The sequence below is a fragment of the Rhinolophus hipposideros genome (genome assembly GCF_964194185.1).
Source record: "Rhinolophus hipposideros genome assembly, chromosome: X".
In the NCBI taxonomy this organism is placed as follows: domain Eukaryota; kingdom Metazoa; phylum Chordata; class Mammalia; order Chiroptera; family Rhinolophidae; genus Rhinolophus; species Rhinolophus hipposideros.
In genome coordinates this window covers 100,479,755-100,503,863 of record NC_138046.1, presented here as the reverse complement: position 1 = coordinate 100,503,863, position 24,109 = coordinate 100,479,755, and the positions used below count along the sequence as shown (strand labels likewise).

General features: G+C 40.6%; 1 protein-coding gene across 2 annotated transcripts in view; it reads right to left on the bottom strand.

The window, feature by feature from the left end:
• The window catches only part of TMEM47 (transmembrane protein 47), a 28,700-nt gene extending 17,818 nt beyond the window's left edge, over positions 1 to 10,882 (bottom strand). For both annotated transcript variants that reach the window (XM_081042180.1, XM_081042181.1), the window contains exon 1: positions 10,348 to 10,882. In XM_081042180.1, the coding sequence (XP_080898306.1) occupies positions 10,348 to 10,573 (226 nt within the window). In that variant the 5' untranslated portion in view covers positions 10,574 to 10,882. The remainder of the gene's footprint in view (positions 1 to 10,347) is intronic.
• Between the last annotated feature and the right edge of the window lie 13,227 nt (positions 10,883 to 24,109).

Genomic DNA, 24,109 nt, shown 5'->3' with positions numbered 1-24,109 from the left:
CCTCATTTCAAAATTTTAACTTGTCAAACACTGATTTATTTCTATAGGTATTGTTTATACACTGAGATTAGTTCTACTGTATGTAAATCCCTAAGCATACAACTGCCACTTCTAGGAAATTTGATATAATTAGAAAGCAATGAAGAAACAGATTTTTCACCTTACAAATTCAACTCCCACAGTTTGGGTGGGGTAGTATTTCCCTAAATGTATTCTGTTTTAATGCATGATTCTCACTTTTCTGTAATTCACAGATTACAGAAAAATATTACAGAAAACAGATTACAGAAAAATCACAGATTAAAATATTGATTTTTAGTAACTTTTATAATCACATTCAAATTTGCCAGACAGGCACTACTTATACTTTCACCTATGAATTCTCCAAAAGACAATTATACGAACCAAAATGATACCCATGACTGCAATCAAAATCATTCATTATTTAACCTATCATCTTGACACCACCTCACATGTCATCCACAAGTTCTCCCTAACTCACCCACATGAACTTGATCATTTCACTCACCCCCAGCAAACATTCAGTTCTTCTAAATAGCTTTATTCACTTACAGGACATATTTTTAGCAAAACATTTAAATGTATTTTAGTTATACTGGTGAGAACTCAAAGTGTACTCAATACTGCTAATTCCATTTTATCATCAGGAATTGGAAATATTGGGATGGTTTATATTTGTTTAAGGGAAAAAAAGGCTCAGTTACAGAATAACATTTCAAACCCCCACTCCCCAAGATATCCATCTCTTCACTGAAGACCATGTCTTTTTCCCTACCAGCTCATTGTCAGAAATTACGGCATTTAATTACATCCATCAAATATAATTTTAAAATTTACTTGGAGATTAATGGTTCATACTTCTGAGTTTGAAGAGTAAGGCCACATTGTCATATATGAAGAATGAATCAAAATGGTGGTTATTTTGTGTAAAAGGAAGGTAACTATACACCTAACAGCTGAAATATTTCCAGAGGTATCAAATGGTACACTTAACTTTTTAAAGCTGGTCTACGTGTGGCAAGAGAAGTGGGAAACCGAAACCATTATTGATGGAGGTTAAACTTTGTTTTCTTGGCTAAGTTGCATTCTGATCCCTCAGTGTTGCATTAATTTTCCACTATTCCATGAGATGTAGACATAAACAAAAGCAGTGAAAAAATTTCAGATTCTAATTTCAATAATTAAAATGACCACCTTTTTTCAAACAATTCGTATCAAAATTCACAAATATTTACGGCAAACTATGTCCTTTATACAATGACCAACGCCAGAGACACGCTGTGAGCTGTGCTGCACAAAATAAGTGGAACATCAGAGAAGCACCAATGCAGCAACTTTAATGACCACAATGCAGATGAACTTTGAAAAATTCCAGTTATCCAAAAGTGCCAGACAGGTTACTAATTTTCAATCCATGACAATTTCGTTCAAGCCTTTGAGTTATTCTGTGTTGATGTTCAAAGAACATGCATCCTTTTTTCTTTAATAGATAAAGGGGCATTTTAGCTGCTTCACAGATTTCTTAGAAAATCTGGTGGAAATGCAATTTATCATCTAAACACCATAACATATGGTGTTTTTCTTTCTCCCAAATAAAACTAGTGTATACAGTGCTTAGCAAAGAGCTTTGCTATAAAAGCATGTTTCAGTATTTAGACAAAAAGAAAGACACTGTACATGGTTAAGACACTGCTGGTTCTTACTATGTACTATACAAGAAAGCTTTCGTTAGCATTTGGTGGTACCTAGTATTATCTAATGGGTACTGATATTTACCAATAGTAATTTCTAAATTGTGATGAGTTTGTTACATGGAACAGTATTCCTTCTCCACTCTTTGGAAAAAAACCTAAGGTTACAATTTGGAAAACACGGCTACTTGGACAAGCAGGAAGAAAATACAGGCTAGGACTGAGTGGAAGACCTTCCTCTAAGCGACTAAAAACTTTTGTGATGGGTTTATGATAGCTAATAATCAAAGAGAAGACAGAAGACAGCCATTCACCCACAGTCAGTATTAAGACAATCCCTTAGTAAACATGGAGGGATGAAACTGGCAAGCTCGTGCCCCCACCAGTTCCGTTAGCAAGGTTCTTTAGATGAGATCACTTCTTCTATGCCCCTGCAGAAGTCAAACTTGTATTTCTTCCTTTAAAGCACTCTGTACATTTACGTTATTTAATTAATTTGTTTAAAAGAACCTGTTTCATTCATTACCTTACTCTCACCACCTGGCAGCACAGTGCCTGGCACACTGAGTGACTGGCTGACTTTGTACCAGGAAAATGCCTACTCCCTACTAGTACATCAATGAATATGTTTCAGTGAAGTTAACTAACTCCTTGGGTACATGTCAGAAGATAGGAAAGCGGGGAAGGGTCATTTCTCTCCTAGTGGTTAGGAATAGACTGCCGGTTGCATTCACAAAGCATCATGGCAGCATTTTGATGAACATTTGGTTTAGGGAACTTAAAGCATGACAGCAATAAAACCCCCTCTGGTAGAAATTTGAGTTCTTTTGTGTGTGTGCCTTTTTATGCATAGAGAATATATGACTCGGGGTTCCCAACTTCTATTTTTTAACATTTCTTTTGCCTAATAAACATGTATTTTGAAAAGACAGAATCAATGTTTGTGATGTATCTTGAAATGTGGCTCACTAAACTATCATTTGAAATCTCACAATAAGCTGGTAGAGGCAGAGACACGGAGTGTGTCTGCACCAAGAGGAAAAATGATCTCCTAGATACAACTTCCTGGTTCTTTGCCTCATTTCTGTAGGATGTTTAATTGTTTTAATGGGCATCATTGGTGCCAAAGGCAAGACTACAAAAGAATAGAAAATTGATGGTCTACTAGTGTGTCAAAATCCCACACAAATACAGGAGCAGAAAAAGGGTAAGGAAAGGTGTCCTTGTCTAATTTTCAAGGGAAATGATCCAATTAGAAAGGTGTCCTTGTCTAACTTTCAAGAGAGATGATCCAATACTTTGAAAAAACTGGTACGATTTAAATATGTGTCTTTGACATGTGAGGAAGAAATTCTGCTTAAGGAATAATCAGTCTCTTTTGATAAACAAATATAGCTTTAAAAAAAATAAAGCCACAGTGCAGTAATTAAGTTGATCTAGTGAAATTTATATTCACTTAATCCATTTAGGAAACTTATATGGCTGACTTCCACATATTTTTGGAATTATTTTTCAACTTAAAGATTAAGCAGTTCTTTCCAAGTACCCTATTATGGAGAAACTTAAAGAAAAAAGTCTTTTTGATTAAGGACTAGCAATGGTAACAATGTAAATTTGATAATAAACATGTAAAACTGAATTAACTTATCAACATATATGTGTCTATTTGAAGAATCTTTAAATTCTATGTAAAATCAAATTTTGGGTGATAATCTTATAAAAAGTGGACATCTATTTCATCACGTACAGTCCTTAACCATAGTCCTCAATTCCATACATGACAATATTCAACAATCCTTCAAACACCAACAGATAGTTATCTGCAGTATTATAGGAAATTTTGAAAACTCACCCGGCAAACCCACTCTTAGCCAAATACTATAGCTAAGTACAGTAATTTCTCTACTGAGTAACATTGTGCCATTCCTCATTTTTCTTAATGCAATCAATCTGATTAGGCAGGATTATTTTAAAAACCGTTTCTACTCCAAATGTGCTATAATTCTGCGATTCCATATATGGGTAATTATCAAAAGAATTGTTATTTTTTTAAAAAGCAAACAAAAAACAACTCTGCAACTCCAATCCCTTTCTAGCGCTACTTGGCTCCTGTCTGGAATTTTAATGTTTAGTATTCATGCACAAAGCATCTCATCAGACTTGTAACAAAACTTTTTTTAAAAAAGACTACAATTTTATCATGCAATGTGAAGTAGCAGATTACAGTCCAGATTCTTAATCAGTTTGCTCCTTGGTCATTTGAGAATATAAAAGACGACCTAAGGTTATATATATATATAGAGAGAAAAAAGTTCTCCATTTATGGACAGGTTAGGTTCTTGAGTTCATTTGATTCCAAATCCAAAGTACCCCATTACAAGTGACCAATCACTGAATCCATGTGTTGGCTGAGGGCAGTTTTTGCCCTTGCCAGACATTATTTATATAATCAAATCAAAATCAAAAATCTTAAGGAAAAAAGCTATTTAGTGGTTTGTTTTCCGGAGACAAAGAATGCAGATTTGTGGCTAGACGCCAGGGTCAAATTATATGCTGTAAATGTGACCCGACAGCATCTCCTATCCTCCATGTTCTTCCACAATGTGACCTTGCCGCTGATCCATCAAGATTCTCCTCCCGTGGAATCTGGACTGGCCATAGGGCTCCTCTGTGATTTCCCAGGCTGGCTCACACAGAGCCTGGTTCTCTTAGGATCCTCGCCCTGGAGAAAACTACTTATCCTATACGAAGTCTGTGGGGACAGAGCCAGGAGTTCAGTTTCCAGGCTCTCGGCCTCACATGGAAAGGTGCTCACTTAGGTAGTAAATGGCCATCAACTGTGAATGGATGGCCGTCAGCTGTGGCTAGTTGGCCGTCAGCTGTAACCAGTGAGCCATTGGGCACTAATGTAAGTGCCGTGGCTACGCTAGCAGAAAATGGGGGCTAGCAAGAAGATGGTGGCTGAGCTAGCAAGCGCGGATTGCAGTTAGGATGGCAGGTTGCGGACAGTGTGGCTCCTGCTTCCTGCGTCTCCAACCCAGCCGCCAGCAAGAATATAGTGGTATGACACCCCTACCTATGGCTCCGTGAGTGTTCCCTTTTGGCCTCACCCTATCCTGTGTTCTTATGTGGGGAGCAGGAGCTGAGACGCTGCATGACAAAGTCCAACTATCCTGAAACCACCATGCTACAAAGACTGCCTGTCCCAGCCGAGTCCAGCCTCCCAGCCATTCCCATCAAGATGGCAAACCCAGTGAAACCATTTGGAAGAGGATCCTGTAGTTCCTTAGGGTCCAGTCGCTATGGCCCCAGACATCCTGGAGCAAAGACAAGCCATTCTCATTATGCCCTATTTGAATTTCTGACCCACAGAAGTCATGAGCACAATAAAATGACTGTTATTTTACACCACTAACTTTTGGGGTGGTTTGTTGCCCAGCATTAGTAACTGGAACACTCTTGGATAATACCTGTCCCTACCACTGACTGAGAACTTGGTATATTTACAAAAATCCCTGGTCTCTTCAAAAATATATAAGGATAATATTAGCTATCTTGCAAATTTATTGTGACATTGGTAGTAACTGAGATGTCTGTCCTATACTAGTATTGAAAAAAAGATAGCTATTAGATAACAGTTTGGTGATCATGACCTACCAAGAGCATTGTTACATGCTAGGTAATGCATATCCAAATTTAAATTTAAAATTAACAATGTACTTTATTGTTCAAGGCAAAGAAAGTTTACCACTTAAGGGAGAAACAACCCTCAATTATTGGGAAAAAAAATCACTTTGGGTTTTTCTGAATTTACAATAAGGAAGAAAAACACCCCACATACTTTTATATATTTAATCTTCATAGCAAACCATTTGAAGACGTTAAGTAAGTTGTCCGAGGTCACATGATTGATAGGTGGCCAAGTTCAGGGCAGTTTGAATCCAAAGCCTCCTGTATTCTCCAAACTACTCTGCCCTGCTACAGGATTACATTATAATTTAGTTTATATAGAAGTTTAATGTGGTATTTAGGTCAAGTATTCCAGGGACTTTTGAGGCATTTATAATCCCTTTCACTAATATATCTAGTAGCACTGGATGAATATATGGTCTCACAGAGTGATCTTACAATTAAACAGAAACTTGAAAGAAATTCCTAAAATGTACTCCTGACAGCAGGAAAAATCTGTTAGTTATGTTTTTGTTTGTTGTGAAATGTTTTATGAAAGGCCAGGCTTCTCACATACCTCTCAAATCCCTTAGCTGGCAAAGATTGATCTAAATGGCTCCCTGAAGATTACAATCATTCTATAAATGTGAGTAAAAGAGGGATTATATCTGCCCACAAATTAAAATGTCCTTTGTAAAAGTCAACCTAGGGAACTTGAAAATCTTAAATGTTAAAAGAAAATCATCATGAAGATCTTTAAATAAGTTATACTTGGTTTTCTCTGGTTTATCACTTGAGAAAGTTTTGGTGCTAAGTGCTACTCTTTGTCTAATTTTCCACCTGTCTAAGCTGAGTAGGTTAAATGAAACAGCGTTTGTTCTACTTCTGTTCTTTTTCAAGAAGCCAGAAGAGGGTGTAACTGTTGTGACCGCCAGGCTTGCAGAGCTATTTGTAAACATGCATCAAGGGTAACTCATTTCAAGCAACAAGCTGAACCTTCCCTGAGGGGTAAACCACATTGTTAGGTTTCCCAAGGAAATTCTGTTGCCCATTTAAGGTATGGATTCAAAATATGCACAGATGATACAGGTCTGAATTCAGAACCACTGCATCTCAGACTTTCTACAATTTGCAGGTGGTTAGGCACTTTGGTTTATCTTTAACTACCACTTAAGACATGTTTTCTTATAATGCCCTTTAAAGTGGATTTTTATACTACCATTTTTTAAAATGAGCTACATAATAAAGCGCTCTTTAAAGAACCTCCTTTCAACTGAAAATAATAATACTCACCTGTTATTAGCATACGGTGTGCTGCCATTTCAAAACTGCCAGTGACTCATGTTACAAATGCAGCTATTTTTAGGATGCTGCATGAATGATGTTAACAATATTCCTTGAAAAAGGCACTTAACTATTTGATCAGGTATTTTGTGGATAGAAAGATGGATAAATGCACTTGTTATATTCCCAAATTACTCTCAGTAAAATGTGTTCATTTGGCCATCTGCGTGTCCTTGCTTTTTGTTTAGTCAATAAATCGCACAGACATCAAAAAAAAAAATCAATCTGCTTTACATGAAATAGCTACATATTTATAAATCTTAAAGAAGAAACGTACCATCACCCTAGAGGCTATACAGCTCGTCTGATGTCAAGTTCAGGGTGGCAGCACTCTGAACACACTTGAGTAATACTATTTGCACTAAAGAGTCTCTTGTAATTGCTACAGCTGTGAAACCCTAACAAATATATTCTAAAAAAAGTTATCACAACTAAATGTGACTAAGCAAAAGTCTAAAACATTACTATCACTTTTTAAAAATAAGATTAAACATGTATTAAGAAGGATTTATTAAAAGCCACAATCAGTAGTGGGGAAAACGATCCCTAAGAAGAAATTCCATGGCCAGCAGCCATGTGAGTACTACAGACGGATTATAAACTCCCTAACAAGCATACCCTATTATTTTTGTTTGTTTTCTTTCCACAGCAAATGACAATTAGCCATTTTCTCATTTGTCTTTTTGGAAAACTTAAAGCTTATGATAAGTGCCTGGACTGTCCCCCATACACTGAATTGGGCCATTGGAGAAAAGCATTTCGGCTGACTGACACCCAGATTACTGGTTGGTACAAGAAGTGCTGACGCAACCTTCAACACACCAGGACACAAAAGACACGGTTCTGCTTTCGCTTAAAACCATAAAGCAGATTATAAGCAGCAAACAACGCATATCAGGTACCCAAATTAAAATGCAGCTTTAAAATAATGGCTAAGGGGAAAGTTTCTGTAGGAACTGGGCCTAAGTAGGGCATATTGTCATCCGTAGAAACATTCCTGTAATTTCCCTTCAGTAAATACAAGCTGGCCTCTTCCTGGCAGTTTTCATTCTAATTAAGACAAACATTTTAAATCAAGCCCTGAAGATGCTGGTGAAGGGCCTTCCGTAAAAATCTCCTTGCTGGTTCCTCCAAAGGTAATTCATTTCTAGAGACAATGAAGTGGATCTCTTAACATCTTCAGAGAAGACATTTCCCTCCCTGCTTTCTGCTACTCCACACAGCAAACAGACTGAGAAAAGCTGCCTGCCCTTTGGAACAGGCAAGGAAAGCACTGCTCCTTTCAATTCAAGCTTCCCCCTTCGTTTTACAACACTGGTGGACAGAGGCTTCAAGTCTACAGGCCAGTGGAAGAAAATTGATTTTGTAAAGTGGGGAGCTGAAGCAACTTCCCATATTGCTTCCCTCCCACCACCACTTTGGGGAGGAAAAAATGAACTCTACTACCTAAAGAAAGCCAAGAACTTGTTCCCGATAGCCTCAAACTAACCATCTCTACTCCCCACCCCACCCCCTTTTGCTTAGGAAGTATACTTTTTCTAGGATGAAAATTATTTTTGAAGCAAAATAAAACTAAAGCTTAGTTCCAGGAACCCAAATAGAAGTAAATGCTGGGATATGAGTTTCAGCAAGAGGGCAGGATAACGGGTTTAGGGAAAAACATCTGAAACTGTACCTGCCTGATTTTTACTTTGCCCATTCCTATTATCACTATATTTGCAGTAAGCTCCTGGCTCCCTATTTTCTTGCCTACAGAGAAAAGAAAAAAGAAAGAAAAAAAAGCCGATAGATGGGTATGGAGGCAATTAAAGAAAGATTAGTAGGCACTGCATATGGCTCAACAAATTCGAGCTGGCTTCTCCCCATACCCCACATTCCTGGCCAAGAGAAAAGGATCCTGACCTGAAAAGAAAATGGGAGTTGAAGCTGGTTTCTCTAACCTAGCTGAAAAGTCTTTATGCAATCAGGGGGCTATTATTTCAGGAGACAGAAAGGGGCAAAGGATTCACGTTGCTAAGGAGACACTCTGAAGCGGGCATTCCTACATAAATTTCCATTTCTATTGGAGAGGGGAAAGAAAAGATATTTTCTCCAAAGTTTATTTGGATCCCCTGGTTACTAAAGAAAAGCATTTTACCGATTTATTTTATCTTTAGTTGTAAACAACCAACCCTGAAAGAATTAAAAGACCTACATGTTGACCTCCTGCTGCCAACCAGTCCCCTCCACAGTGAATTAAGCAACAAAGCCAAAGCCCTTCAATGGGAATTTTGAGGAAATATCAAAGAAAAAGCCTTTTGTAAACAGAAAATCAAATTTATGAAAGAAACCTAACCCAGTGAACTAATCTCTCTTCTAACAAGAAACCAAAGACAAAAGTCAATCAGATTCTTGTGAATTTTTGTGTTATTTCAACTTTCTTGGAACTTGAAACGTTTCCAGTAAAGCTTTATAAATAGTCCTAAAGACATGAAACTGTCACGAAAGAATTTAATGAGTTTCTTGGGGGAGCGTGTAAGTGTGTAAAATCACGGGCATGTCCCCTCCCTCTATCCTCCCCCCCCTTCTCCGCACTGACACCAGCAACCGAAGAATCAAAATTATCAAGGAAAAGGGTCTGCAGCAAAAAAATCGGAACTTGGCAGATTTCTGCTAAGGGAGTAACGGGCGCAGGGGAAAGCAACTGGCGGTCAAGGAGAGAGAAAAGCTGTAAAACCCGCCTGGGGCTGGTGGCCCCAGTAACTACCTTCTTTTCCACCCTCCATCCCATCCATTTGCAGCTTCCAGTGCTGGCTGAATATACTATGAAGTTTCAGGTTCCTGAGAGTAGTTCCTGAAGAGAAAGAAAGGTCTGGAAGAGAGAGGAGGTACTCGGAGTGGGAGATTAGGAAGGGCAACTCACAACCAAGGACGGTGTCACCAAAAAAGGAAAGGAAATCAAGCCTGTCCCTCTCCCAACGCCCCATATCCCTCAAAAATGTAAGGAAAAGAAGTCCAAACCGAAACTCACTGGGGACAACCCAGCCGAAGGGGAGGAGAAAAGACAGGAACGGGGGCACTAAGGTGAACTACTCCAGCAGACGCCTCCCTGAGAGGAGGGAGGAGAGAGCGCGGAAGCCCGAGAGAACCCAGGGCATCCCGGCGAAGTTGAGGCGTTTTTTGCCCCCTTTTTCAGCGGAGCTGAGGAAGGCATTGCATTTTTAACACAGCCACACGGTTCTCGCCCTAAGTGACAACCATCACCCCAAATAGCATGCGTGTCACTCCAAAGCCCGAGGAATGGTCACGGGAGGAGGAAGAGGGAGCGGGACGTGGCACTGGGTTTGGCGACCAGGACCGGGGAGAGGGAAGGGGTGGACATCGGGGAGGCGGCTGGAGCCCGAGGATCCCCGAAGGGCCAGGACGGCGCGGACAAGGGTAGGGGCCACGGAGGGTGCGGGGAGAGGCGGAGGCGGTGCCGGCGCGGGGCGCGGGGCGCGGGGCGCGGGGCGCGGGGCGCGGGGCGCGGGGCGCGGGGCGCGGGGCGCGGGGCGCGGGGCGCGGGGCGCGGGGCGCGGGGCGCGGGGCGCGGGGCGCGGGGCGCGGGGCGGGAGGCAGGGGTCGCGGCGCGCCGGGCCCTCACCGCTGCTGAGCGTGGACTCGCAGTGCCAGACGTCCAAGCTGGCGGGCTTCCGGCAGGACTCCCACAGGGACAGGTAGTACTGGTGGTCGGCCGTGACCCAGGCCGGGCTCAGCACGGCCCCCAGGTCCAGACACAGCGCCAGGAAGATGCACACCAGCCCGACGAGCTTCAGCGGGGTCAGCACCGACACGCGCACCTCCTCCATGCCGCTGCCCGCCGAAGCCATGTCCCGGGCGCCGCAGCCGGACGGCCAGTGGGAGGCGAGGACGCCAGGCGGGTCGGGAGAGCCGGGAGGCCGACCTCCCTCGGAGGGAAGCAGCCCCGCCGCGCGCGTGGACTGACTCTCTCGGGGCCCCGCGCCTCCCGCCGCGGCGAAGGTGGATTTGCAGGGGCAGCCGGCCGGGACGGAGTGGGGGGGAGAGCGGTCGTCGGCAGCCGCAGCGACGTCGATCCCGCCACGGACCTTCGCCTCCGTCCCTCGCCGCGCTCTGCCCGAGCCCGCGCCCGCTCCGCCCCGGCGCAGTCCAGCTCGCTCCGCCCCGGCCCCTCCCCGGGCTACGGGAGGCGGTGCCGAGCGGGGCGGGGCGGCGGTCCGCACCCGGGCGGGGTCAGGCTCCGACTGCCGGCTCCCGGCCTGAGAGGCTCGCGCCCGCCCCGCCCCTGCCCGGTGCGCGCCGAGCAGGTCCCCCACTCTCAGCCTCCTGTTCGCGGCGCGCGCAGAGCGAGTCCACTTTCGCCGTACCCGGTGCGCGCGGAGCCCAGTGCGAGCCCTCGGTCCCCGACCGGCTGCGCGGGGCAATTCCTCGAAACTGCCCGGCCTCGGGCCCCGCCCCCGACCGCGCTGGCTCCGGGGTCGCCACGCTTCCCGCTCCCACCCCCCTCGCCGTCACGTGGGTTTCCTTTTCTTAGCAAGATGGGGTGGGTCCTTTTCTAGAAGGCGTCAGCTGTGGATTCCTAGGTTTCCTGGGCTGTGGCCGTTGGCGCAAGGAGATGTTCTGCGCTCTTTCTGTGATGTAACAGAACCACCACCACCGCCCCGTCAATTTCTCGCCCTGAGGGATTTGGAGGAAGGAGAAAAGTGACAAAAGGTATTTCGTCCTCTTTTCAAACCCTGGACGGACCCAGGAATCCCCCAGTTTTCCTTGTTTCCTAACTTTCCCTCCAAGCCCGCTGCCGCCTCTATTCTCTGGACTCGCCTCCTTTTGCGCCCCCTATGAAGGACGATTGTTCAGGGAACGCAGGCGCTAAAATGAGAATGAAAGCTCCTGCAAAATGTGAAGTAAACCTTACTTGCTTCCCCGCTGCTGTGTTCTTTCGTTGTGTGTTGACTAAAACCGTTATTCATTCGGCCTTGCATTATGCTGAATTGGATCTGAATCCCTCCCTGGGCATTAACCTATTTTTGTGCACCGCAAGGTCTAGCCCACGGCCTGGAGTAGGAAAAGTGGAATATCTTTCATCAGTCTACACATATTTATTGAGCACCTATTGTGCACTCTGAGCTAAGGATTCAGCCAAATACAGCCTTGCTCCTGTTCTCAAGGAGACGCTGTATTTTTCCCTATATGTGAGGAATAAACACTCTTTGAAATTGAATTTTTAATTCTGTAATTGACTAGTTCAGCTTGTGAATTGGTGGGTCATCTGTCTCCTGTATCTCATCGACTACTTTCCATTGTTTTCCCTATAAAAGTAACAGTTTGTTGAATTGTAGATCCTTGGGGGGTGGGAGTGTTCCCAGATCTTTCACCATCCGGAAAATTTGGTGAGAAACCCCAAATAGTGGTTAAGATCTGAGGAATGGAAGAAATGCCTTCTCCCTTTTAATGAAAACCTGCCCTTGACACTGCAGGAGTTCATACTTTTTGTTAGTAACCATTTCTTTCTTTCTAACCTCATCTTTCTATGGGACTGACTACACTTTGATCCACTCAACATTCTGAAGGCAAGGAACAATCGAGTTAATGTCAAATGACTTGAGAGTAAGAACCAACACAATGTGAAATAAAACCCCAGGGTTTTCTTATATTTGGAAATTAGAGAACTGGTAATATTCCCCTACCCCTCAATCATGATACTTACTGCCATTAATAAAGAATGCCTAGAGTTACGTTAATTCTTTAACACTACTGAGAAAGAACTGAACATTCTTTTTTGCAAATAACAAACCTGAAAACCTGGAGGAATAAGATGGTAACTTCCCATAGGAAATATGAGTTCCCAGAATTATGGAATATGGCATGGAAGACTGGTTATTTTGAGGGGAAAAAAGATACACTTCTAATGTTACACAACTTGTCCTCATTGCTTAATGGATTATTTGAAGCTCTAATTTGAAAATTATTCAAACTTGCTTTTTCTCTTAAAAAAAAAAAAAAAAGAATGCCTAGAGTACTCTGAGCTCCTTAACCTCTAACTTCTAACAGGCTCCTTGGCCTCCCAACCTCCCAAGGAGGAAGAAGCCTTAAGTGCTTCTCCTTGAAAACAGTTCCTAATGGGACACTGAAAAATTAAAAACCAAGATGATTAATAGGGATGACCGGGATTGTGATACTTTTCTTTTACCTGGATTTATGTTCATTGGCTTATAATATACACTTGAAAATGATATTTAAGAACATTTAAGAACATTTCTTGACTATGCCTTCTAAGTTACAAAGAAATTTTTCTTCAGTTGTGTCACCTGCCCTTCAATAAAGTTCCATTTCTAGCCAGCCAATGTTTTTCTTTATCTTTGTTCTCTCTAACTTGGGCTTTCTTCCTCCTCCACCGCCACTCTAGTCCCCTCCACCCCCTACGTGGTTTTGATTCATTTGTCTGGCTTATTCTCAACTGCTTCCTTGAATGACTCCATCCGTTGTACTACCTACAAACTTGTCTCTGTACTGTATCCAAAATAAGAAAAATAAGCCATCTTAACAACAAAAAGCCAAATTTTCCTAAAATACTCCACATCCAAAAAACTAAATTCCATCATTTTCTAATGTGTTTTCTAATTTTAAAATGTATGGTATTGTTGAAACTGTTACATTTAAGTCACTAATAGCACACTCACTATTCACATGTGTTGATGTTTTGATTTCAAGTTAAGTGTTTTGCAGTAGTACCTGTCTATGACCACAATAATTTACTCTCCCACAAAGAAAGGAAATAAATTATGGAAATGAAAACACAAGAGGCCACTGGAGTTGAAAGATTAGTTTGAAATAAATATGTTTATTGTAATGAAAAGAGTGTGAATTAGATGCCCGGGAGGTAGGAATACAGGGAGAACTAGAATATTCCCAGTGGGACTAAATCTAAATGCATTTTCCATTTTTTTTCAAGCATGTATTTCCTTAACAACAATCATTCATAGGCACAAATCTTCCTCCATCTTTATATGTTATTTGTATTGGTGTATAGCTTTGTGGAGAAATGACCAGGTATGAGCACTGAAAGTAACTCATGACTGCATTTTATATTTTTTTTGTCTCTTTGTTTCTACAACTATAAATTGAAGCTTTTGATTACTCTGAAGCAAGTGCACGCTACCATATTCTCATCCTGGTGGCAGTTCAGTTTATCCTTGGCCAACATCAGCATGATGCATCATTTCCACCTCTCTCCTGGTGTGCGCCATGGTGAGGACTGAATTGAAATGGAGCACTGGAAGCCTTAGAAATGGTTACCCTGAGTAGCTGAATACTTGGGTGGGATGAGCAGGTTTAGCCTCTGCTTGGTGGAACTTGAAGGGATTTAGTGTTGAATCCTGACTTAGCTGTTGACTTAAACACAAGCCAAGGGAAGTTAGAATACAGATGGAATCGTCATCATCAGGAATTGCCCTGGGAAATTGTTCACCCTTTCTATTGCTCTATTTTGGAGCTCAGTAGCTAAGCTCCTTCTGTGACTTTAGATTTTACCCTGAAGCCATCTTTGTGTGCTTTCTGGTGAGTTTTCAGAGATCTTTTACCCTTAGATATTTGAATGAAGACACTTGGGACTAGATAGAAAAATTCTAAGAAACACCTGCTGAGAACACCCTCCCCCTTCCCAAGTTAGACTGCAACAGTGTCAGTCTCTCATCTCAAAAATACTTTCATCCATGATGATTGGCACTGTTGTATTCTCTCCCATGTGTTCATTTCTTGTAATAGAGACTCAAAATTGCTGTGGCTGGGAGCCCTTCCCAAGTGTTCTTGTAGGGACTATGTCTGGAGTGTAAGAAAGTTCTCTTTCATTAGAATGTGTGGATCCCTCCTCTCCATTGTGGCCTGAAAGACTCACATTCTCAATGGGAAAAAATGAACCCCAAGTTTATACACCTTAAGTCTGCTGATGGCTCAAAGTTAATTGAAGGAAAGGCTGAAATTAAAAAAGCATTAAGTAGAAAGGGTACCTGGAGCAGTTTATACTCGCACTTTCAAGTAGAAGAATGCAGTTAAGTGATTTCTCTCTGGAATTTCCAAAAGGTGGTCTTAAATGTCAGCAGCGCTAGGGGATTGAGGCTAGTGGAAAAATGATCTCTTAGGAATTGTATTTCGGTGTAGCTCTCACCTCTAAATTTCACCTTTTAAAATGTGTCTGTAAAGTGAGTCAGTAGTACTGCATGATTTGTCAGCAGTCTGTCAAATTTCAAATGTCAGCTCATTCAGGTCCAAACAAATATAAGTGGAAATATCAGAATATGAAGATCAGTGCTTTTTGTCATTCCCTGAATCATTTTTTTTTTAACTTTTTAACTTTTCCTTAACCTACCTGTTTCACAATCCCCACCCTCTACTTTCAAGCCTTCTGGTCTTCGGTAAACAATGGGAATTTGTTTTGAATCAGCCAGACTCAGGTTAAGATACTCTGGAACCTACTGACTCTATGGATCTAAGGATGCCCTTTACCTCAGTTCCCTCCTTTATAAAACAGGGTGACACCTATGTCTTCGAGTTGTTGTGAGGATTAATGAAGTAATTTATATAATGTGTAATGGCTGGCATATGGTAAGCACTAATCATAATTATTATATTATTATAATCCAAATGTTAGCGAGGGCCTTTTAGTCCCTGGGACATCTAGGTAAACTTTGTTTGAATCTCTTAATTTCATGATCCTTCAGAGTCCAAAATACTTTCCCAAATCCTTGCTTCTTCTGTTTTTCTCTGTAAGTGGTTCTGCATCCAGTACAGTGCTGAGTTCTACCCCTAACCAACCTAGGTGCAAATGTCAGCCTCTTCACCAATTTCTGGGAAAAACACATCAACTAGCACTATATAGTTTTGAATTTATGAAACTTTTCTGACTACTTGAGAGGTCACGAGTAAGGGGTGCTACCCTGGAGAGTAAAGCCTTCCATGTCTTGCTTGCCTTATCAGAACCCACATTTATCCCTTATTCTGTCTCTGTCAGGCCTATCTCTCTCTCCTCTCCCCACTTGCTCATTCACTCGATTCCAGCCCTGGTGTTCTCCATCCTTACAACCTGAAGTGTGGTCCAAGGATGCCAGCAGTACTAAATTTACCTGGGAGTTTGCTAGGAATACAGATCCCTGGCCTCTCCCCAGACCTACTGAGTCAGAATCTGTAGTTTAACACCATCTGTCGCGCAGGGTGGTATGCGGTGTCTCTGGTCCCGCTCCCCACATAAGAATGAAAGGACATGGTGAGGCCAAAAAGGAACACCCACAGAGCCATAGGTAGGGGAGTCATACCACTATATTCTTGCTGGCGGCTGGGTTGGAGATACAGGAAGCAGGAGTCACACGATCCGCAACGTGCTGTCCACTTCTCTGCAATCTGCGACCCACACTCCGCCACGCTAACTACAATCCGCTCTTGCTAGCTCAGCCACCATCTTCTTGCTAGCCCCCCATTTTCTGCTAGCGTAGCCACGGCAGTTATATTAGTGGCCAATGGCTCACTGCTTACAGCTGATGGCCAACTAGCCACAGCTGATGGCCATCCAATCACAGTTGATGGCCATTTACTACCTGAGTCAGCATCTTTCCACATGAGGCCGAGAGCCTGGAAACTGCACTCCTGGCTCTGTCCCCACACCATCCGTAGTGATTCATGTACAAATTAAAGTTTGAGAAACGCCTGATCTGCAGCATCTTCTCAGGTCTCTCAGGGCTCAACCTCTATTGCAAGTAGCTGTATCAGAGCAGCTGCTAAGAGAATAAAAAATTCTCCATTTTCTTCCTTACTCTTCAACACATTACTGGTGACTAAGAAAATGGTGTTTCTTTCATGTCCACTTATCGGCAGGCTCTAATTGCCACTGATTTTGGTCCCATTGGCGATGAATAGCCAATGTTGTCAACCTTAACTGGCGTCAGTATATTCTTGACACAACAGTTCTAAACCACCTTGTTTTGTTTTGCTTCCACTTCTGAGAGCTGTGATTCTCAGTGCAGTACCAACGTTCTGATCATGTGTTAATTGACTGATGAAAACAAATTTCTGATGCCTCTCCAAATGCACCTTCACAACCAGATTTGAAGACTGAGGAACACTAAGAGTGACCTCTGGCTTCTTGTGAATTCACTTTGAGACATTTACGCAGCTTCACAATACGTAAATAAACTACTAGGGACCTAGAAGTAAAAGGCAGAAGTTCAATTATCCAAGTCATCTGAAAGAGCATCATGGAACAAAGTACAAAAGGGCAGCTAATCCCCAGTGATAAAGACCATCAAATACTAAGAGTCACAGGCCTGGAAATGATCTCTCTAGGTAAAATAAGAAGATGAAGCTGCATTGCTATATTTTCAAACTCTGGCCACTTTGACATTTACTGTCAGGACTCCTTTTAAACTCCTTATCTTTAGACACCCAGTTCTTAGAGTTGGGAAACTTATATATAGTCTTCTTAATCGACAACTTGACAGACAAAAACTGGTGTGCCAGTGGATAGTGTTGAGAACAGGAACTGCCTGTGGAAGCTAAAAGTAAGCTAACGATGGCATTTGAGAAAGTTGATCCAGGGGACATCATGTATAGAGAGTGGATACAGGATTTTCAGAATGATGGAGAGAAAACTAAAGTGGAGGACAAGTAAAATTTACTTTAAACATTATAAAAGCTCAATTATGCATGGATAGTTGGTAGGTCAGGAGAAAAAAATAAAAGACAAATAAAAGTTATTGATTCCTTTGGTTGACAATTAAGACTGAAGGACAGGCTACCGTGTTTCCCCAAAAATAAGACCTAGCCAGACAATCAGCTCTAATGCGTCTTTTGGAGCAAAAATTAATATGAGACCCGGTATTATTTTACTTATTTTACTATAAGACCGGGTCTTATATAAGACTGGATCTTACATTAATTTTTGCTCCAAAAGACACATTAGACCTGATTGGCTAGGTCTTACTTTCGGGGAAACACGGTGGTAACCCTTGCAGCAACCAATTTTTCATAGCTGGCATAGAATCAGACTGATTAACACCACCATTCTGTTTTGACACCATCACCCTACAGTGAACTAAATGAAGTTGTGATTTCTGGTAACCTTTTAACATTTCTTGACAAGATAGAACCAATTTTGATAAAGAAAGACAGAGAAAGCAGATTTTGAGAAGTACATTTTTCCCCAATATATTCTTCTATTCAATATCTATTGCCATTTTTCTCAAAATGTTTTGAATCATTTTACCAGTTCACTATCACTTTCATTTTAATCTCTGGACATTTCTTTGGTCATATGTTTTAATACTTTGTGTGTACCCGGGAGGGAGAGCACATAATTTGCATGTGTTGTGCATGCTTTGGGTCTTTTTATGTTTTTAATATATTTTTAGTTGGCCGAATTGATGTGCATTTCATTGTGCCTTTCCCCGAGTACATTTCTCTGTTAGGAACACGCTTCCTTTTAGGAGAAAAACTAAATCTGTTTTTCAATCTCTGGTCAAGTTTCTGAGTGCAGGATCAAATAATTTAAGAAAAATAAATGCATTCAAGTTGTGCTTTGGCGTCATCAAAACTAAAATAGAAATCATTTTATGATGTTTTTTGTTTGTTGTTTTTTAGGAGGGCACAGCTCACAGTGGCCCATGAGGGGATTGAACCAGCAACCTTGGTATTATTAGACCATGCTTTAACCAACTGAGCTAACCGGCTACCCCATAGAAATTATTTTAAAGGACGTGGTTTTAATTACTGATAGACCTGCTGCAAAATATTTTCAGTTATTCCATGCTTCTTAATTCAACCTTTATTAATTATATCCTTTTAAATTTATGGTGTTTTCCTGATGATTTTCAATGTTTACTCCCATTTCCTAATTCCAGTGAGAGAAACAGAGAGAGATAAAAACAATTAAAGGCATTTCTAAAGTATGTATATATGCTTACTTTTTCCCATTTTAAAAATCTTACTCCTTTTTGTTCTCTGCTGTTGTCATATTCAATCTTTCACATGATCCACATTCTGACTTTTTTTGTAATAAGCAAGCAGTGTACCAAATGGTCTGAAAACATACATACACACAACGTGCACACACATGCACGTGCACACAGACACACACACACACACACCATACTGTATTATTTGTCTGACATACAATCCTCATGAATATCCTTGTCTCTCCCCAGGAAATATGTAGAACTGTCTTTCTCTGAAGTATAGTCAAATTTCATTTGGAAGTGAGCAATTTCACCAAACTGAAAACTCTGCATATTTTGAAATAATGTTTCCGCTGCCATTTTACTGAATATGCAGCTGGTTTTGCCATTACCAAGCTAGATTCCTGCCAACCAGCATGTCATCAAACCCAAATTTGGGATACAAGGTCTGACCAACTAGTATGTGTTCTAAGGGAACAACCAGGAAAAATATTAAAAATCTGGAGTGCCCTGCAAAATCCAGATACGGTGTTGCTGAATCTATAGTGAAAAACGTTCACTCTGTTCTTGGTCTGTTCTCAAACTTATTTCCTATTGAAGCTAAGCATTTAAGTGGCTTTGTTATCACCCCATTTTTCTTTCACTTTTCCAAATGATTTTCCAAACATGCCTGAGTTTCTCAGCATATCTGCTAATGCTGCAATATTACGTCTTGTAAGGTGTTTTTCGCTTTCCTGTCATATCTTCTGAGAAGTATCAGAAAAAAATGTAAGGATAGTAGATTATGTACATAAATGAGGATAGTGTGGTGGTAATCAATAGTGCTTTGAATGGAAAGAGATCAGAAGTAATTAGTCTAGATTAAGTTAGAGTTGACTGTATTCTGAATAATTTTTTGACGATGACTCCAAGAAAAAGTTTGGAAAATTATTATATAGAAAAACATTAATAAAGCCTGTTTGGAAACAACTAAGATATGTGGATACAAAAAAGAGAAGAGTTGGAAGTGATTCCACCATTTATGGGTAACCCATCTGTTTGAAAAAGACATATTCAAAAGAGAACTGGTGGTTGCCAGGGGCTGGTAGGGAAGGGAGGAATGGGGAATTATTGTTTAATGGGTTTAGAGTTTCAGTTTTCCAAGATGAAGAGTTCTGGAGATTGATAGTGGTGAAGATGGCACAATGTTATGAATGCATTTAATTCCACTGAACCCTATACTTAGAAATGGTTAAAATGGTAAATTTTTTGTGTAGTTTACCACAATAAAAAAAAATGGAAGAAAAAATACAACTTAATTGTTTTTCTTTCCCCCAGGGTTTCTTGAAACATTTCTAGTATGGGGTAATCTTCATCCACTCTTCGTTGAAATCTCTTACAGATCTCACGGGTATTTGTTCATTCACTTTCAGGTAATAGAGAGTCCCATTGTCACTTTAGGTGGCGAATACAATCTCGATTCAGTAATCAGAAGGTCCAGATGCAATATACTAATCAAAACTCCAAACTTCATTTACCACTAAAACTTCTTTGTAGCTCAAGCTTCATTCAGGTTGAACGTATAGACCTATTCTTTTTTTTAAGGGTTGCTGCTTCCATTCTAGATCTATTTTTATGTCGCTGATCAGGCTGAAGGGATCAAGAGTTACAGAACTGGTCTTACTTTGTATCCTTTGTAAATTCAGTAATTGGAAGAGGGAGTCTCTGTCACCTTCACTCTGGCATCCCAAAATCTGTTCTCTTTGGTATCTTTAAATTTGAGAGGAGGAGCCTTCCATTATAAGACCTTGTTACAATTTGCTGTTAAGTATGGCCAGAAGTTTGAGAAAGAGAGAGGATTCTGTGGACATCACTCAGATGACTGGTCAAGGTCTGTCAGAGACTTTAACTGTTGTGACACATGTATATTAATGACCTAGTGTGCGAGAGATGTAAGTAGCTCCAAATCATTTGCACATTATCCTGTTGTGACCTATAATTTATTGAGTGCCTACCAACTGCTAGCATTGTCTATGTGTTTAACGCATGTTTTTTAGATTTATTAAATGAATACAACCTCACAAAGAGGTAGGTGCCAGCACTGCTTTTCAGGTGAGGTAACCAAGTTGCATAAAGTTTGAGTCACTTACCCAAGGCCATGCAATTAAGTAAAAAAGCTCTGATTTCTCTCTCATGTCATCTGAAATTGATAGAACATCAAGGTCGCTTCATGATTGTCAACCAGTTTTTTACAAGGAGGCCTAAAGCTATGTTATACCGAGGGAATAAGAGATGAGAAAGCACTGCTAATTGCCTTTTGTTTTATTCCTGCTAGTAGACTTCAGCTCAGGACTGACCCCCCCATTCACTCTTTGCCCCCCACCCTCAGCATTGCTAACTGCCTTTCTCTCTACATCAAGACTTAGTCTTTCAGGCTAAGTAGTATTTATAAAAAACACACCAAGCTCACTTTATGTAAAGCATGATCTGCATACTAATACAAACCAAAACGTTTGTAAGACATATTAACCAGGGATAAGTGAAGGCATCTTAAGTGAAAGATTGTAAATGTAGGGACACCTGTGTCTCCTAGTTCAGATTTATTTTGTACTGTCATACTTTATGTGTCATTTTAATGTATCATGATCTCATGGAAGAAACCTATTTCTACTCAACCGAATAACCAAATTAACACTCTCCACTGTCTGTAAAGCAAGCTAACTGATGCCCAGGGCATACTCAAAACTCAGGGTTAGTAAGCTGCTCTGCTGTAAGCTCACTCACAGGGGAGATGAATGTTTACCAAGAACTATTTGTATTTGTTATGGTATCTGTTTACGGTGTTTGTACATGTTCTGGTAATTATCAAAAGCAATGTTAAAAAATTGGAAATAATCAGACAAAAATCTGAATACAGTCCAAATCCAGAATGACTCCTAAGTGTCTAAGCTCTATTTGTACTTAAAATAAATTAAAAAAAAGAAAAATAGGATAATCATTTATTCATGAAAGCTATTAGGGGACTTTCATCAGTGGACTCTTATTCAAAAGAAGTATCTTGGGCCTATATCACAAAATTGGGAAACAGGTGCTCAATCTCTGAGGAGGTCCCATTTTACTTTGAAGAACAAGGACTGAGAATGGGAGTATGACATTAAGAACACACACGCGTGAACACACAACAGTAAAGTTGGAGCCCTAGAACAGGGTACCCCTGTGTGCCTTAAAGGATCAAAACCACCAAAGGCTTCACCTCAGCAGTGGACAAGCAACCATCAGACCTCAGAGAACCAGAGTCCAACCTGTGACTCCATATGAAACCACCACAGTGTTATTATAACCAGGCTATCTGTGTGAATAGATTTTGAAAGAAGAATTGATTTCTTTGCACCAAGTAAGCTCTCTTTTTCTTGGTAAATGCAAGCTAAAGCCGTCAAAAAGGAGAAATTGGACATATTGCTAATAAGGACATGCAAGGTTTTAAGCAATCAATTTGAAAAATAAAAAAGATATGACCTTGTTTACCTCCCAACCTATTGAAAAAGGTCATAAACATTAAACCCCATTTTAAAGAGATATTATTAGATTGAATATAAAACGATCTAGTTATCTTTCCAAGACCAGATATAAATTTATTTAATATCCATTTAGTTGCAAATGTGAAAAGCTATGGATTTAGAGAAACTATGATTTGTATAAAAAGACATAATATCTGTATTTAACTTAAGGTTATTTTCTGGCTTTTGGTTTATCCGGTAATTTCACTCATAGGTAAATAGCCTAGAAAAATTCTTTACAGTTTTAATATTAACTTTATTGTTTTGATATTGCAGTTGGACCAATATTTGCACTTGGCTCCATCCACATTATTTTTTTGTTGTTGTTTTGTATCACAACAATTATGTGAATGTGCAGTGAAAAGAGCTAAGCTAAAGTAGGTGCATATGCCCGTTCCTGCCTCATGAAGGTGCAGGGCAGGTTCTGACGCTGGGCCAGGGCATAACTTGTCCCTGGGCAGGGCAATGAATGTAGATAAAGGAAGAATACAAAAAGCTACATCCTGGGGAGAAGCTAGGTAGACCCTGTAAACAGATTTTCAACTCTAAGGTGCTAGACCAAGAAGTAAAATCCAGGTAAATGGCAGCCAGGTGGAACTGAGGAAATGAGGTGATCTCTAGGAGGTTCACAATGGAGAAGGTAGAGGTAGAATGGAGAAAAATTCTCTGAGAAGAAGCAGTAGCTGCCATGGATCTTTATAAGGCGTCCAAGACTGTTTAGGAGGGATCTTTTATAGTCTCTCCCATGGCCTGAAAGGCAGTGGATAATTTCTCAGCTAAAGACATGTTTTCCGTTTCTGTTGGGTTTGTGTACACTATTCTAACTTTGTAAAAACACCTCGGCATGGGTGAGGTGGAAATGGATATTGTATTAAAAGCATAGTGTAGTTAGGTCCTTAGAGGGTTATGTCCATATCACCGTAACTATTGTAAATAAGCTCCTCTACTCTAGAGAAGCAGGTCTCCATCTGACACAGACCATCTCTGAGTAATCTGCCAAACCCTAAAACCATTTTTCTTCACATCGCATTTTTATTGTGTAATACAGCATATTTACAAAAGGAATTTATATCAATTTAACCAACAACAAATGAATGGTCGTGTATCCAACAGCACATTTACAAGAGACTATTAGCACTTCAGAGCCTTCTGTAGCAAATATATTTTATTACTCTGTTTATATGATCATGTGTTTTCCCCTCCTATAGTCTCTCTTTTTTTTCAATTTTTTTAAAATTAAAGTTTATTGGGGTGACATCCTATCAGGTTGCTGGCAGTTTGTTTATGAGTAGTGCATCTGTATTCATGAAGTGTTACCAGAACTTTCCATACTACAGTCTTTGGAAGAAAGTCACTATAGACAGTCCGCAATTAAGGAGCGGAGACTTATGTTCCCCCTCCTTGAGGGACAAGGATTTATACAACTTATTTGGAATTCTTCACAGGAGACTTACTTGTTTCTTCACCCTTCGTTATTTGTTTATTTAATCATTTATTTATATCACTGTAGACTCCTGGATATTTATTTTATATTTTGAGTTAGAATTCAATGCTATGCTATTTATTTTGTCACTCAAGTGTTGTCTTCTATGTTCCTTTGACGCACCTAAATCATTGTGCTATTTTGCTTTGTTTGATTTTGTTTTTTCAAACACTTGCTTTCTTTCTGGCTCTCCAAGATAGATGCTTCCAGGCTCATTGTGTATATTTTCAACCTCACTCCTACAATCAGCCATTTGCCCAAGGAGCCCAGTCCTATAACTTCTTAATACACTATTCAGTTTTTTTTGCTATTATTATGTTATCACCAAATGAATTGGAGAAAGTATATATTTTATGTGCTCGACTGGAAAATTTGGCTTATTATTGAAATTCTTTGTTATTTCATGTTTCTGGAATTTTCATGCAAAGC